Source organism: Oncorhynchus nerka, linkage group LG20, assembly GCF_034236695.1.
Source record: "Oncorhynchus nerka isolate Pitt River linkage group LG20, Oner_Uvic_2.0, whole genome shotgun sequence".
Taxonomy (NCBI): domain Eukaryota; kingdom Metazoa; phylum Chordata; class Actinopteri; order Salmoniformes; family Salmonidae; genus Oncorhynchus; species Oncorhynchus nerka.
The window spans coordinates 16,063,503-16,080,909 of NC_088415.1; the positions used below are offsets into that span (position 1 = coordinate 16,063,503).

A 17,407-nucleotide genomic window follows, 5' to 3' on the forward strand; every position below is an offset into this window, starting at 1 on the left:
ACACACACACACACACACACAAACACACACACACACACACACACACCACACACACACACATGCTTACTCACCTCTTAAAGGAACCCATGAGGAGCAGTTTATTCATCACTGCCCCCTCTGCTTCTCCAAAGAACATCCCTGTCTGAGAGAGAGAGAAAACATGGTGGATCAATTAGCATATATTGTTGCTTGGTAGGTCTGTGTATAATGAATGCTCCTAATGTTATTGATTACAGTTTTTACAATCACTTTGGCACTCATTTCAGAATCTTGATGTCATTTTTCAAAACTCTAGACACAAAACTCACAACTGATGATCAAAATGCACATTTTTTAAACCTTCAAACACTTTTACCAATTGCTTGGATACAATACTCATAAAGCTAAGATCATTTGTTCATTGAATTAAAATCACCTGTTCAAAATGACACAACTTAACATCAAAGTATTACCATTTCAAAATGCAATTCACACATTACATCTGAGATGACTGTTTATTCATTTCATTACAATGATCTAACTATCAATTGATACAACTGCTCAAAATGATAAGTAACTGTTGCATTACTCTTAATGCAGAGTTTTATGGAAACTGACAAACAATATTCCCATGTTGAGATCATGAAAGTTTCAGGATAACGAGATCCATTGAAACCAATTACTGTGGAACATGAACCAAATGGACTACATTATCTATGGATGTAATACTTCATCATCATTCTTTATCAGACACTGTTTCTATGGTCCCATGTACCACTTTTCCAGACCATGTTTTCAGATTTGACATTACTGTACACTCACCGGCCACTTTATTAGGTACACCTATCTAGTACTGGGTAGGACCCCCTTTTTTCTCCACAACAGCCTGAATTATACACAGTGTTTTACGTTAAGAGATGCCCTTCTGCCCACCACTGTTTTAAACAACTGCTATTTGAGCACTTGTGGCCTTTCTGTTAGCTTGAATGAGTCTGGACATTCTCCTCTGACCTCTCTCATTAACAAGGGGTTTTTGCCCACAGAACTGAAAGTGTTTTGTTTATCGCACCATTCTGTGTAAACTCTAGAGACTGTATTGCGTAAAAATGCCAGGAGGGCAGCTGTTTCTGAGATGCTGGAACCACCATGTGAGGCACCAACAATCATACCACGGTCAAAGTTGCTTCGATTACACATCTTGCTCGTTCTGTTTGGCCGAACAACAACTAAAGCTCTCTACTCTATATACTCTATATATTGAGTTGCAGGCAGCCACATGATTCGCTGTTCAAAGGAGCAGGCTATTTGCGTTAACACGCAGGTGTACCTAATAAAGTGGCCGTGAGTGTATGCATGCAGGCCATTGTAATTGCTTTTCCAATACTGCCAACTTTACATTTACATTTACATTTAAGTCATTTAGCAGACGCTCTTATCCAGAGCGACTTACAAATTGGTGCATTCACCTTATGACATCCAGTGGAACAGTAGTGCATCTAAATCTTTTAAGGGGGGGGGGGGGGTGAGAGGGATTACTTTATCCTATCCTAGGTATTCCTTAAAGAGGTGGGGTTTCAGGTGTCACTTGTTACTGATGATTGATTTCACATTGTGGTAGGAGTATATAGTGAAATGAGTGGTATTCACCTACAACAACATAGTGATAACGTGGAGCCGGCAGGTGATCCAGGTCACAAAAGAGGTCAAGCAGTGGGAGGAGGAAGACGAGGAAGACGTGGTGGTCAGCGGAATGGAAGGGGACAAGCACCCCTTCTGAGAGGTGGTTGTGGGCCTCGTTTAAGAGGTGTGGGGGAACGTGGTAGAGGACAAGGCCACGGACAAGACAGTGGCAGCAGCAGCAAAGAGTGTCCAATGAAACCCAAGCAATAGTTGTAGACCATGTCGTAAATCATGGCATGACAATGACTGAGGCAGCTACAATGATTTAACCAAACCTCCGAAGATCAACCGTGGCCTCAATCATCAGAACTTTCTGCAATGAGAACCGGTAAGTCTTCAGCATGCAGTAAACATTAGGCTCCTCTCAATTGTCAAATGACTGTATACTGCATGCCAATGTGTACCACAGAGTAGGTGATGTGACTAAATGTGTTCTTACTGTAATTTTCACCTGCAGAATTGAGACTAGGCCAAATAGGAGAGGCAGAGGCAAAATTCTGACTGACCAACAAGAGCGAGCTGTGGTCAATTTGGTTCGGGCCAGAAATTATATTCGCCTCACAGAAATTCGGCAGCACATCTTGGACAACGACGACATATTCAACAATGTGGAAGCCATAAGTTTGTCGACTATTGCACGCATGCTGAAAAGGCACCAGGTGTCTCTAAAACAGCTATACCTTGTGCCTTTTGAAAGAAATGCAGACGGTGAAGTAACTGAGGACTGAGTATGTTCAGGTATGTTCAGTTTCAAGATTCCTGTTGTGAAGAATTCACCAAAAATTCTATATCATTTTAGTCAGTAATTGTCTTTCCAAAATATATTTTTAGAAGGTGATGGAGCTGGATGCTGATGAAAACCATCACAAATTCCTCTTTTTGGATGAGGCAGGCTTCAACCTGACCAAGACAAGGAGGAGAGGTTGGAATTTCATTGGCCAGCGGGCAACCATCCAAGTACCTGGACAACGTGAGTCCAACAGCATGGGTGCGGCTATATCGGAAGATGGTGTGGTGAGACGCAGACCTCGTATTGGATCATATAAAGCAGCTCTCCTTGTAACCTTCCCTGATGAGCTAAATCAGGTCTGTAGAGCTGATGGCGTGACCTATGTCATTATGTGGGATAATGTCAGGTTCCATCATGCTCAAATGGTGCAAGCATAGTTTCAGGCCCATCCACAATTTACCACCCTGTACATACCCCCATACTCTCCTTTCCTTAACATTATTGAGACATTTTTCTCCACATGGAGGTGGAAGGTATATGATAGGAGCCCTCACGAACAAGTCACCCTTCTCCAGGCCATGGATGACGCATGCTATGACATCATGGCAGACCAGTGTCAGGCCTGGATTCGCCCAAAGATTCTTCCCAAGATGTTTGGCTAATGAAAACATCCATAGTGGTGTGGATGAGAACCTGTGGCCAAATCCACAAGACAGGGTTGATGGAAATATAGCCCAGTAATTAAGCCTTTGTTTTGCTTTTTACAGTAAGCCAGGTGAGGAACACAGCAGTGATGTTTTACAGTAAGCCAGTTGAGGAACACAGCAGTGATGTTTTACAGTAAGCCAGGTGAGGAACACAGCAGTGATGTTTTACAGTAAGCCAGGTGAGCAACACTGCAGTGATGTTTTACAGTAAGCCAGGTGAGGAACACTGCAGTGATGTTTTACAGTAAGCCAGGTGAGGAACACAGCAGTGATGTTTTACAGTAAGCCAGGTGAGGAACACTGCAGTGATGTTTTACAGTAAGTCAGGTGAGGAACACTGCAGTGATGTTTTACAGTAAGCCAGGTGAGGAACACAGCAGAAGTCGCTCTGGATAAGAGCGTCTGCTAAATGACTTAAATGTAATGTAAATGTAATGTTTTACAGTAAGCTAGGTGAGGAACACAGCAGTGATGTTTTACAGTAAGCCAGTTGAGGAACACAGCAGTGATGTTTTACAGTAAGCCAGGTGAGGAACACAGCAGTGATGTTTTACAGTAAGCCAGGTGAGCAACACTGCAGTGATGTTTTACAGTAAGCCAGGTGAGGAACACTGCAGTGATGTTTTACAGTAAGCCAGGTGAGGAACACTGCAGTGATGTTTTACAGTAAGTCAGGTGAGGAACACTGCAGTGATGTTTTACAGTAAACCAGGTGAGGAACACTGCAGTGATGTTTTACAGTAAACCAGGTGAGGAACACTGCAGTGATGTTTTACAGTAAGTCAGGTGAGGAACACTGCAGTGATGTTTTACAGTAAGCCAGGTGAGGAACACACCAGTTGACATTTTACTGTCATTTTTGTATTTTTTTGTAGCTAATTGTTTTTGCTTTGATTTAAAGAAACCTATGTTGTGATTTTATTTTATTTTGTCAATACATTTCAGGTTTTGTTCAGTGATTCCACTGTGTCTGTAGTATTCTCTCTACTAGTCATTTTACAGTGATGTATTTACATGTAGTACCATAATGAGACAATGTTTCACATATCTTGCCGTACAATATTTAATGATTGTACGAACAGCTACACAGTGAAACTTTCAGTATCTTGTGTGTGGGTGATCTAAATGAATGGTCCTATGCTATTTCATAATAAATTTGTTATTTGAACCAATGATTCTGCAAGTGCAAGGTTTCTTAAAGATATGAATGCACAATGCAATGTTTTGAACATTGGACAGCCTGTCTTACAAGTGATGACAGTTTTGAGTTTTGTGTCTAGTTTTGAAAAATGACCCAAAGGTTCTGTAATTAGTGCCAAAGTGATTGTAAAAAACTGTAACATCATATGATGCGAAACGCAGCACACCAGCTGTATTTCTGTATTTTGAAAGTTATACAGTACATCTTGAAAACATGCTGACATGCAAAACATTTTGGGACTATGTCAACAATAGACTAATGAAACAAACACCAAAATATAATTTTTGGGTGGAGTTTTCCTTTAAGACATACAGACAACTGTACAGTGGGATAAGGGCCCACCTGATCTGTGATCCATCATCTCTCCAGACAGACACACAGACAGAGAGACAGTGCAGTGTGAGATTTAACATCTTACCAGAGAGTAGTCCTCTGCAACCAGGATGAAGCCATTGTTGTCTATCAGGTAACAGTTGATGTTCTGAAGAGGAGGCCGAGAGGAGAGAGGAGGAGAGAGGAGAGAGGAGAGATGAGGAGGACAGAGAAGAGAGAAGGGGATGTCATCATCAAGTAAATATAGCAGAAGGAGAGGAAGAGGAGATGGAGGAGAGAGGAGGAGGATGAGGAGCGAGGAGAGAGTACGAGGAGATAGGAGGAGGAGTGAGGAGAGAGGAGAGAGGAAGAGGATCATGAGAGATGAGGAGGATGAGGAGAGATGAGGAGGATAAGGAGGATGAGGAGAGATGAGGAGGATGAGGAGAGATGAGGAGGATAAGGAGGATGAGGAGGATAAGGAGGATGCGATAGGAGAGAAGAGGAGGGTGAGGAGAGAGGAGAAGGATGAGGAGAAAGGAGGAGGATGAGGAGAGAGGAGGAGGATGAAGAGGAAGGGAGAGGAAGAATAACATGTTTACAGTAAGTGAAGTTCTAGTAGAGTGAAGTCATCCAACTCACCTCATTATCACAGTTTATAGAACATCTCCCATCCAACGCAGCACACTGCAACACAATACAATAATGTGAGATACACACTTTCTATTTACACAAGCATCATGTGTTGTTGTCATTGTTGCCTAAGTTTGGGTGCTTATGTGCGTGTGTGGGTTTACCTGTCGGCTGGCTGTCCAGAACTTCCTTTGGAAAAACTCCAGCTTCATCTGGATCCCCACAGCTGGAAGAGAGGAGACAGCACCACGTTGACATTATGGCCACAGAACTGTGTCTGTATACTCTCCTGTCTGTGTGTTTCATTGTGATTCTCTGTGTGTGTGTGTGTGTGTGTGTGTGTGTGTGTGTGTGTGTGTGTGTGTGTGTGTGTGTGTGTGTGTGTGTGTGTGTGTGTGTGTGTGTGTGTGTGTGTGTGTGTGTGTGTGTGTGTGTGTGTGTGTGTGTGTGTGTGTGTGTGTGCGTGTTTGTCTGTGTCTGTGCGCGTGTGTGTGTGTGTATGATTTGTTGGACAGCGATGTCACAACTGCACAGCTCCCTGCAGAAGGGACATTACAAACACCGGAGCAGCTTCAAGGAACAGCAGGAACTCCTATGTATTTGCTAAGACACGGATGTTTATGACTCACTCTGGGGGGATCCAAGATTGAGGAGTGTGGCTTTAAATTGGGTCAGGCACTGACTTAGAAGAGCGAAATGTTTTCTGAGACACCAATATGGCCATGGGACAGTGGGATAGTGTTGAGGTTAGTTAATGTCAGTAACCTTGGTAGAAAGACAGCTTTAGGCTGTGATATCTCACTGTGAAAAGCCTGTTAGGGCCTGTCTATCTGTGAACATGCAAAGCAGTGTGTGTGCGTGTGTGTGCGTGTGTGTGTGTGTGTCCATGCGTGTATGTGTGTGCATGTGTCAACACGACAGTCTCTATGAACCAATGTCCAAAAGCAACATTTACCCATGGCCACGACTCAAACCAAACCCTCTGTCTCTCCGTGTCCACACTAAATCCATCCCAAGTGTCTGCCTGCCCTCATGTCTTTTTCCCCCTACACTCGTAGAAAAAAAAGGTGCTATCTAGAACCTAAAAGGCTTCTTTGGTTGTCACCATATGAGAACCCCTTGAAGAACCCTTTGGTTCCAGGTAGAACCCTTTGGAGTTCCATGTAAAATCCTTTACACAAAGTGTTCCCTCATGGGGACACAATAAGAACCCTTTTGGAACTCTTTTTTCTAAGATTGTAGATAACATATGGGGAGTGTAGAGCTGCTCACACAGCGGGTAGCTAGACACACAGCAGGTAGCTAGACATACAGCGGGTATCTAGACACACAGCGGGTAGCTAGACACACAGCCGGTAGCTAGACACACAGCGGGTAGCTAGACACACAGCCGGTAGCTAGACACACAGGAGGTAGCTAGACACACAGCGGGTAGCTAGACAAACAGCAGGTAAATAGACACACAGCAGGTAGCTAGACACACAGTGGGTATCTAGACACACAGCCGATAGCTAGACACACAGCAGGTAGCTAGACATACAGCGGGTATCTAGACACACAGCGGGTAGCTAGACACACAGCCGGTAGCTAGACACACAGCGGGTAGCTAGACACACAGCCGGTAGCTAGACACACAGGAGGTAGCTAGACACACAGCGGGTAGCTAGACAAACAGCAGGTAAATAGACACACAGCAGGTAGCTAGACACACAGTGGGTATCTAGACACACAGCCGATAGCTAGACACACAGCCGGTAGCTAGAAACACAGTGGGTAGCTAGACACACAGCGGGTAGCTAGACACACAGCGGGTATCTAGACACACAGCGGGTATCTAGACACACAGCCGGTAGCTAGACACACAGCGGGTATCTAGACACACAGCGGGTAGCTAGACACACAGCCGGTAGCTAGACACACAGCAGGTAGCTAGACAAACAGCAGGTAGCTAGACACACAGCCGGTAGCTAGACACACAGCGGGTAGCTAGACACACAGCCGGTAGCTAGACACACAGCAGGTAGCTAGACACACAGTGGGTAGCTAGACACACAGCCGGTAGCTAGACACACAGCAGGTAGCTAGACACACAGCAGGTAGCTAGACAAACAGCAGGTAGCTAGACACACAGCCGGTAGCTAGATACACAGCCGGTAGCTAGACACACAGCGGGTAGCTAGACACACAGCCAGTAGCTAGACACACAGCAGGTAGCTAGACACACAGCAGGTAGCTAGACACACAGCCGGTAGCTAGACACACAGCGGGTAGTTAGACACACAGCCGGTAGCTAGACACATAGCGGGTAGCTAGACACACAGATCTGGACAGAATTGCAGCCGGGAATCAAATCCCTGGCATGGAACATGAAATGTGTGAGCTGTCTCAGAGACAGCCAAGGCAGGATCTATGGATTTACCACAGCCCCTCCCGCACTCCTCCATCCTGCCCTTCTTTCTCTGCTGTTACACCCCACCCCCGACCCACTCCTGCTGTTCTCCTCAGGTGTTCATAACATCACAGGAGACTGCCATGTTAACAGGAGGCTTTGTAACCAGAGAAAAGCTATGTTTCATACTGATATTTGACCAGAGAGGGAGAGAGGAGGAACGTCAAGATGGAGGATTGGTAGCCACATACGGTTCTGTAAGCATGGTTTCTATAACAAACACATAACATGCTCACTCACACAAGCAAAAGGTATTTCACGATCTGAGAAAAAACATTCTGTTACCTCATACATCATATCATTAATGGCTATCAAGATTTTTAACCAGGAAACAAAATGTGTGTGTGTGTGTGTGTGTGCGCGTGCGTGCGTGCGTGTGTGTGTGTGGATCTAGGTCAGGTTTGTATTTTTGTGCTCTTCTCATGCTCCTGTGAACACGCCAGAGTCAAACTGACTCACAATATGGCTGGAGGCATGTGGAAGGGATGTCACACACACACACACACACACACACACACACACACACACACACACACACACACACACACACACACACACACACACACACACACACACACACACACACACACACACACACACACACACACACACACACACACACACACACACACACACACACACACACACACACACACACACACACACACAGACCCAGCAAAGAGGAACAGGTGCAGATTATCTCGTCAGAAGCATAGTCTTTCAGCGCCTGGGTCAGAAGCGGGGTGGGAAGGGTCTAATTTAAGATGTTGGGCAGCAATAATACAAACACCCACACTGAGCAACATGGTGGGGCTAATCACTGAAGACTGAAAAAACAGAATAATAACAAATGAGTACTTCACGTGAAAAAAAAGATGAATCAATCAATGAATGAATGAATGGCGTGACATGACATGACATAGTAGATGAGATGACTTGTGGCAGGGAAAAAAGAAAACAGACAACTAATCTGATGTTATTTGAATAGAAAATTCATTTGGAAGGCTTAGGGATTTCCACTTTCCTGTATGTGTGTGTGTGTGTGCGTGTGTTTAGAGAGACAGTAGAGAGGGCCCGACATTAAACCAGTCAGATTCCTAGCCTACCAAATGGTAAACAGATCAGTCATGTACAGGGAACAAGACAACCTTGTTCAAAACAGCTACAAGGAACATGACAACCTGGTTCAATACAGCTACAGGGAACATGACAACCTGGTTTAAAACAGCTACAGGGAACATGACAACCTGGTTCTAAACAGCTACAGGGAACATGACAACCTGGTTCAAAACAGCTACAGGGAACATGACAACCTGGTTTAAAACAGCTACAGGGAACATGACAACCTGGTTTAAAACAGCTACAGGGAACATGACAACCTGGTTTAAAACAGCTACAGGGAACATGACAACCTGGTTTAAAACAGCTACAGGGAACATGACAACCTGGTTCTAAACAGCTACAGGGAACATGACAACCTGGTTCAAAACAGCTACAGGGAACATGACAACCTGGTTTAAAACAGCTACAGGGAACATGACAACCTGGTTTAAAACAGCTACAGGGAACATGACAACCTGGTTTAAAACAGCTACAGGGAACATGACAACCTGGTTTAAAACAGCTACAGGGAACATGACAACCTGGTTCAAAAGAGCAAACGGGAACATAACAACATGGTTCAAAACAGATACAGGGAACGTGACAACTTGGATCAAAACATCTTTAGGGAACATGACATTCGGGTTAAAAAACATTTCAGGGAACATGACAACCTGATTCAAAAGAGCTACAGGGAATATGACAAACTGGTTGAAAACAGCTACAGGGAACATGAAAACCTGGTTCAAAACAGCTACAGGGAACATGACACCATTGTTCAAAACAGCTACAGGGAACATAACAACCTGGTTCAAAACAGCTACAGGGAACATGACTTCATGGTTCAAAACAGTTACAGGGATACATGACAACCTGGTTTAAAACAGCTACAGGGAACATGACAACCTGGTTCAAAAGAGCAAACGGGAACATAACAACATGGTTCAAAACAGATACAGGGAACGTGACAACTTGGATCAAAACATCTTTAGGGAACATGACATTCGGGTTAAAAAACATTTACGGGAACATGACAACCTGATTCAGAACAGCTACAGGGAACATGACACCATTGTTCAAAACAGCTACAGGGACCATAACAACATGGTTCAAAACAGCTACAGGGAACATGACAACCTGGTTCAAAACAGCTACAGGGAATATAACAACCTGGTTCAAAACAGTTACAGGGAACATGACAACCTGGTTCAAAATAGCTACAGGGAACATGACAACATGGTTAAAAACAGCTACTGGGAACATGACATCCTTGTTCAAAACAGCTACATGGAATATGACAACATGGTTCAAAACAGCTACAGGGATCATGACATCCTGGTTCAAAACAGCTATAGGGAACGTTACATTCGGGTGTAAAACTTTTTCAGGGAACATGACAACCTGATTCAAAAAAGCTACAGGGAACATGACAATCTGGTCCGAAACATCTACAGGCAACATGACAACCTGGTTCAAAACAGCTACAGGGAACATGACATCCTGTTTATAAACAGCTACAAGGAGCATGTTATCCTGGCTCAAAACACCTTCAGGGAACATGGCAACCCGGTTCAAAACAGCTACAGGGAACATGAAAACCTGGTTCAAACCAGCTACAGGGAACATGAAAACCTGGTTCAAAACAGCTACAGGGAACATGACAACCTGGTTCAAAACAGCTACAGGGAACATGACAACATGGTTCAAAACAGATAATGGGAACATGACAACATGGTTCAAATCATATACTGGGATCATGGCAACCTGGTTCAAAACAGCTACAGGGAACATGCCAACCTGGTTCAAAACAGCTACAGGGAACATGACAACTTGGTTCAAAACAGCTACAGGGAACATGACAACCTGGTTCAAAACTGCTACAGGGAACATGACAACCCAGTTCAAAACAGCTACAGGGAACATGACAACCTGGTTCAAAACAGCTACAGGGAACATGACATCCTGGTTCAAAACAACTACATGGAGTATGACAACATGGTTCAAAACAGCTACAGGGATCATGACAACCTGGTTCAAAACAGCTATAGGGAACGTTATATTCGGGTGTAAAACTTTTTCAGGGAACATGAATAATTCTCTCCTTCTCTCTTTCTTTCTCTCTCTCGGAGGACCTGAGCCCTAGGACCATGCCCCAGGACTACCTGACATGATGACTCCTTGCTGTCCCCAGTCCACCTGGCCATGCTGCTGCTCCAGTTTCAACTGACCTGAGCCCTAGGACCGTGCCCCAGGACTACCTGACATGATGACTCCTTGCTGTCCCCAGTCCACCTGACTGTGCTGCTGCTCCAGTTTCAACTGTTCTGCATTATTATTATTCGACCATGCTGGTCATTTATGAACATTTGAACATCTTGGCCATGTTCTGTTATAATCTCCACCCGGCACAGCCAGAAGAGGACTGGCCACCCCACATAGCATAGCATAGTTCCTCTCTAAGTTTCTTCCTAGGTTTTGGCCTTTCTAGGGAGTTTTTCCTAGCAACCGTGCCTCTACACCTACATTGCTTGCTGTTTGGGGTTTTAGGCTGGGTTTCTGTACAGCACTTTGAGATATCAGCTGATGTACGAAGGGCTATATAAATACATTTGATTTGATTTGATTTGATGACAACCTGATTCAAAAAAGCTACAGGGAACATGACAATCTGGTCCAAAACATCTACAGGCAACATGACAACCTGGTTCAAAACATCTACAGGGAACATGACAACATGGTTAAAAACAGCTACAGGGAACATGACAACCTGGATCAAAACAGCTATAGGGAACGTTACATTCGGGTGTAAAACTTTTTCAGGGAACATGACAACCTGATTCAAAAAAGCTACAGGGAACATGACAATCTGGTTCAAAACAGCTATAGGGAACATGACAACCTGGTTCAAAACAGCTCCAGGGAACATGACAACCTGGTTCAAAACAGCTACAGGGAACATGACAACTTGGTTCAAAACAGCTAAAGGGAACATGACAACCTGGTTAAAAACAGCTACAGGGAACATGACATCCTGGTTCAAAACAGCTACAGGGAACATGACAACCCGGTTCAAAACAGCTACAGGGAACATGAAAACCCGGTTCAAAACAGCTACAGGGAACATGACAACCTGGTTGAAAACAGCTACAGGGAACATGACAACCCGGTTCAAAGCAGGTAGAGTGAACATGACAACCTGGTTCAAACCAGCTACAGGGATCAAGACATCCTGGTTCAAAGCAGGTAGAGTGAACATGACAACCTGGTTCAAAACAGCCACAGGGAACATGACAACCCAGTTCAAAACAGCTACAGGGAACATGACAACCTGGTTGAAAACAGCTACAGGGAACATGACAACCTGGTTCAAAACAGCTACAGGGAACATGACAACCCGGTTCAAAACAGCTACAGGGAACATGACAACCTGGTTCAAAACAGCTACAGGGAACATGACAACTTGGTTCAAAACAGCTAATGGGAACATGACAACATGGTTCAAATCATCTACTGGGATCATGACAACCTGGTTCAAAACAGCTACAGGGAACATGACAACTTGGTTCAAAACAGCCACAGGGAACATGACAACTTGGTTCAAAACAGCTAATGGGAACATGACAACCTGGTTCAAAACAGCTACAGGGAACATGACAACCCAGTTCAAAACAGATACAGGGAACATGACACCATTGTTCAAAACAGCTACAGGGAACATAACAACCTGGTTCAAAACAGCTACAGGGAACATGACTTACTGGTTCAAAACAGATACAGGGATACATGACAACCTGGTTTAAAACAGCTACAGGGAACATGACAACCTGGTTCAAAAGAGCAAACGGGAACATAACAACATGGTTCAAAACAGATACAGGGAACATGACATCCTTGTTCAAAACAGCTACATGGAATATGACAACATGGTTCAAAACAGCTACAGGGATCATGACATCCTGGTTCAAAACAGCTATAGGGAACGTTACATTCGGGTGTAAAACTTTTTCAGGGAACATGACAACCTGATTCAAAAAAGCTACAGGGAACATGACAATCTGTTCCGAAACATCTACAGGCAACATGACAACCTGGTTCAAAACAGCTACAGGGAACATGACATCCTGTTTATAAACAGCTACAAGGAGCATGTTATCCTGGCTCAAAACACCTTCAGGGAACATGGCAACCCGGTTCAAAACAGCTACAGGGAACATGAAAACCTGGTTCAAACCAGCTACAGGGAACATGAAAACCTGGTTCAAAACAGCTACAGGGAACATGACAACCTGGTTCAAAACAGCTACAGGGAACATGACAACATGGTTCAAAACAGATAATGGGAACATGACAACATGGTTCAAATCATATACTGGGATCATGGCAACCTGGTTCAAAACAGCTACAGGGAACATGCCAACCTGGTTCAAAACAGCTACAGGGAACATGACAACTTGGTTCAAAACAGCTACAGGGAACATGACAACCTGGTTCAAAACTGCTACAGGGAACATGACAACCCAGTTCAAAACAGCTACAGGGAACATGACAACCTGGTTCAAAACAGCTACAGGGAACATGACATCCTGGTTCAAAACAACTACATGGAGTATGACAACATGGTTCAAAACAGCTACAGGGATCATGACAACCTGGTTCAAAACAGCTATAGGGAACGTTATATTCGGGTGTAAAACTTTTTCAGGGAACATGAATAATTCTCTCCTTCTCTCTTTCTTTCTCTCTCTCGGAGGACCTGAGCCCTAGGACCATGCCCCAGGACTACCTGACATGATGACTCCTTGCTGTCCCCAGTCCACCTGGCCATGCTGCTGCTCCAGTTTCAACTGACCTGAGCCCTAGGACCGTGCCCCAGGACTACCTGACATGATGACTCCTTGCTGTCCCCAGTCCACCTGGCCATGCTGCTGCTCCAGTTTCAACTGACCTGAGCCCTAGGACCGTGCCCCAGGACTACCTGACATGATGACTCCTTGCTGTCCCCAGTCCACCTGACTGTGCTGCTGCTCCAGTTTCAACTGTTCTGCATTATTATTATTCGACCATGCTGGTCATTTATGAACATTTGAACATCTTGGCCATGTTCTGTTATAATCTCCACCCGGCACAGCCAGAAGAGGACTGGCCACCCCACATAGCATAGCATAGTTCCTCTCTAAGTTTCTTCCTAGGTTTTGGCCTTTCTAGGGAGTTTTTCCTAGCAACCGTGCCTCTACACCTGCATTGCTTGCTGTTTGGGGTTTTAGGCTGGGTTTCTGTACAGCACTTTGAGATATCAGCTGATGTACGAAGGGCTATATAAATACATTTGATTTGATTTGATTTGATGACAACCTGATTCAAAAAAGCTACAGGGAACATGACAATCTGGTCCAAAACATCTACAGGCAACATGACAACCTGGTTCAAAACATCTACAGGGAACATGACAACATGGTTAAAAACAGCTACAGGGAACATGACAACCTGGATCAAAACAGCTATAGGGAACGTTACATTCGGGTGTAAAACTTTTTCAGGGAACATGACAACCTGATTCAAAAAAGCTACAGGGAACATGACAATCTGGTTCAAAACAGCTATAGGGAACATGACAACCTGGTTCAAAACAGCTCCAGGGAACATGACAACCTGGTTCAAAACAGCTACAGGGAACATGACAACTTGGTTCAAAACAGCTAAAGGGAACATGACAACCTGGTTAAAAACAGCTACAGGAACATGACATCCTGGTTCAAAACAGCTACAGGGAACATGACAACCCGGTTCAAAACAGCTACAGGGAACATGAAAACCCGGTTCAAAACAGCTACAGGGAACATGACAACCTGGTTGAAAACAGCTACAGGGAACATGACAACCCGGTTCAAAGCAGGTAGAGTGAACATGACAACCTGGTTCAAACCAGCTACAGGGATCAAGACATCCTGGTTCAAAGCAGGTAGAGTGAACATGACAACCTGGTTCAAAACAGCCACAGGGAACATGACAACCCAGTTCAAAACAGCTACAGGGAACATGACAACCTGGTTGAAAACAGCTACAGGGAACATGACAACCTGGTTCAAAACAGCTACAGGGAACATGACAACCCGGTTCAAAACAGCTACAGGGAACATGACAACCTGGTTCAAAACAGCTACAGGGAACATGACAACTTGGTTCAAAACAGCTAATGGGAACATGACAACATGGTTCAAATCATCTACTGGGATCATGACAACCTGGTTCAAAACAGCTACAGGGAACATGACAACTTGGTTCAAAACAGCCACAGGGAACATGACAACTTGGTTCAAAACAGCTAATGGGAACATGACAACCTGGTTCAAAACAGCTACAGGGAACATGACAACCCAGTTCAAAACAGATACAGGGAACATGACACCATTGTTCAAAACAGCTACAGGGAACATAACAACCTGGTTCAAAACAGCTACAGGGAACATGACTTACTGGTTCAAAACAGATACAGGGATACATGACAACCTGGTTTAAAACAGCTACAGGGAACATGACAACCTGGTTCAAAAGAGCAAACGGGAACATAACAACATGGTTCAAAACAGATACAGGGAACATGACAACTTGGATCAAAACATCTTTAAAGAACATGACATTCGGGTTAAAAACATTTACGGGAACATGAAAACCTGATTCAGAAGAGCTACAGGGAACATGACAAACTGGTTGAAAACAGCTACAGGGAACATGACAACCTGGTTCAAAACAGCTACAGGGAACATGACACCATTGTTCAAAACAGCTACAGGGAACATAACAACCTGGTTCAAAACAGCTACAGGGAACATGACAACCTGGTTCAAAACAGATACAGGGAACATGACAACTCGGTTCAAAACAGCTACAGGGAACATGACAACCTGGTTCAAAACAGCTACAGGGAACATGACAACTTGGTTCAAAACAGCTAATGGGAACATGATAACATGGTTCAAATCATCTACTGGGATCATGACAACCTGGTTAAAAACAGCTATAGGGAACGTTACATTCGGGTGTAAAACTTTTTCAGGGAACATGACAACCTGATTCAAAAAAGCTACAGGGAACATGACAATCTGGTTCAAAACAGCTATAGTGAACATGGCAACCTGGTTCAAAACAGCTCCAGGGAACATGACAACCTGGTTCAAAACAGCTACAGGGAACATGACAACCCGGTTCAAAACAGCTAAAGGGAACATGAAAACATGGTTCAAACCAGCTACAGGGATCAAGACAACCTGGTTCAAAGCAGGTAGAGTGAACATGACAACCTGGTTCAAAACAGCCACAGGGAACATGACAACCCAGTTCAAAACAGCTACAGGGAACATGACAACCTGGTTCAAAACAGCTACAGGGAACATGACAACCCGGTTCAAAACAGCTACAGGGAACATGACAACCTGGTTCAAAACAGCTACAGGGAACATGACAACTTGGTTCAAAACAGCTAATGGGAACATGACAACCTGGTTCAAAACAGCTACAGGGAACATGACAACCCAGTTCAAAACAGCTACAGGGAACATGACAACCTGCTTCAAAACAGCTAATGGGAACATGACAACATGGTTCAAATCATCTACTGGGATCATGACAACCTGGTTCAAAACAGCTACAGGGAACATGACAACTTGGTTCAAAACAGCCACAGGGAACATGACAACTTGGTTCAAAACAGCTAATGGGAACATGACAACCTGGTTCAAAACAGCTACAGGGAACATGACAACCCAGTTCAAAACAGATACAGGGAACATGACAACCTGGTTCAAAACAGCTACAGGGAACATGACAACCCAGTTCAAAACAGATACAGGGAACATGACACCATTGTTCAAAACAGCTACAGGGAACATAACAACCTGGTTCAAAACAGCTACAGGGAACATGACTTACTGGTTCAAAACAGATACAGGGATACATGACAACCTGGTTTAAAACAGCTACAGGGAACATGACAACCTGGTTCAAAAGAGCAAACGGGAACATAACAACATGGTTCAAAACAGATACAGGGAACATGACAACTTGGATCAAAACATCTTTAAAGAACATGACATTCGGGTTAAAAACATTTACGGGAACATGAAAACCTGATTCAGAAGAGCTACGAACATGACAAACTGGTTGAAAACAGCTACAGGGAACATGACAACCTGGTTCAAAACAGCTACAGGAACATGACACCATTGTTCAAAACAGCTACAGGGAACATAACAACCTGGTTCAAAACAGCTACAGGGAACATGACAACCTGGTTCAAAACAGCTACAGGGAACATGACAACCCGGTTCAAAACAGCTACAGGGAACATGACAACTTGGTTCAAAACAGCTAAAGGGAACATGATAACATGGTTCAAATCATCTACTGGGATCATGACAACCTGGTTAAAAACAGCTATAGGGAACGTTACATTTGGGTGTAAAACTTTTTCAGGGAACATGACAACCTGATTCAAAAAAACAGGGAACATGATTCAAAACAGCTACAGGGAACATGACAATCTGGTTCAAAACAGCTATAGGGAACATGACAACCTGGTTCAAAACAGCTCCAGGGAACATGACAACCTGGTTCAAAAC

At 44.1% G+C, this 17,407-nt stretch overlaps 1 protein-coding gene across 1 annotated transcript in view; it reads right to left on the reverse strand.

Annotated features, from left to right (window-relative positions):
• cacna2d3a (calcium channel, voltage-dependent, alpha 2/delta subunit 3a) overlaps positions 1-17,407 on the reverse strand; it is a 452,439-nt gene that overhangs the window by 24,585 nt on the left and 410,447 nt on the right. The window contains exons 28-31 of the mRNA XM_065006038.1: positions 5,407-5,468; positions 5,252-5,296; positions 4,716-4,778; positions 72-142 (exon numbers count right to left, since the gene is read on the reverse strand). Of these exons, the coding sequence (XP_064862110.1) occupies positions 72-142; positions 4,716-4,778; positions 5,252-5,296; positions 5,407-5,468 (241 nt within the window). The remainder of the gene's footprint in view (positions 1-71; positions 143-4,715; positions 4,779-5,251; positions 5,297-5,406; positions 5,469-17,407) is intronic.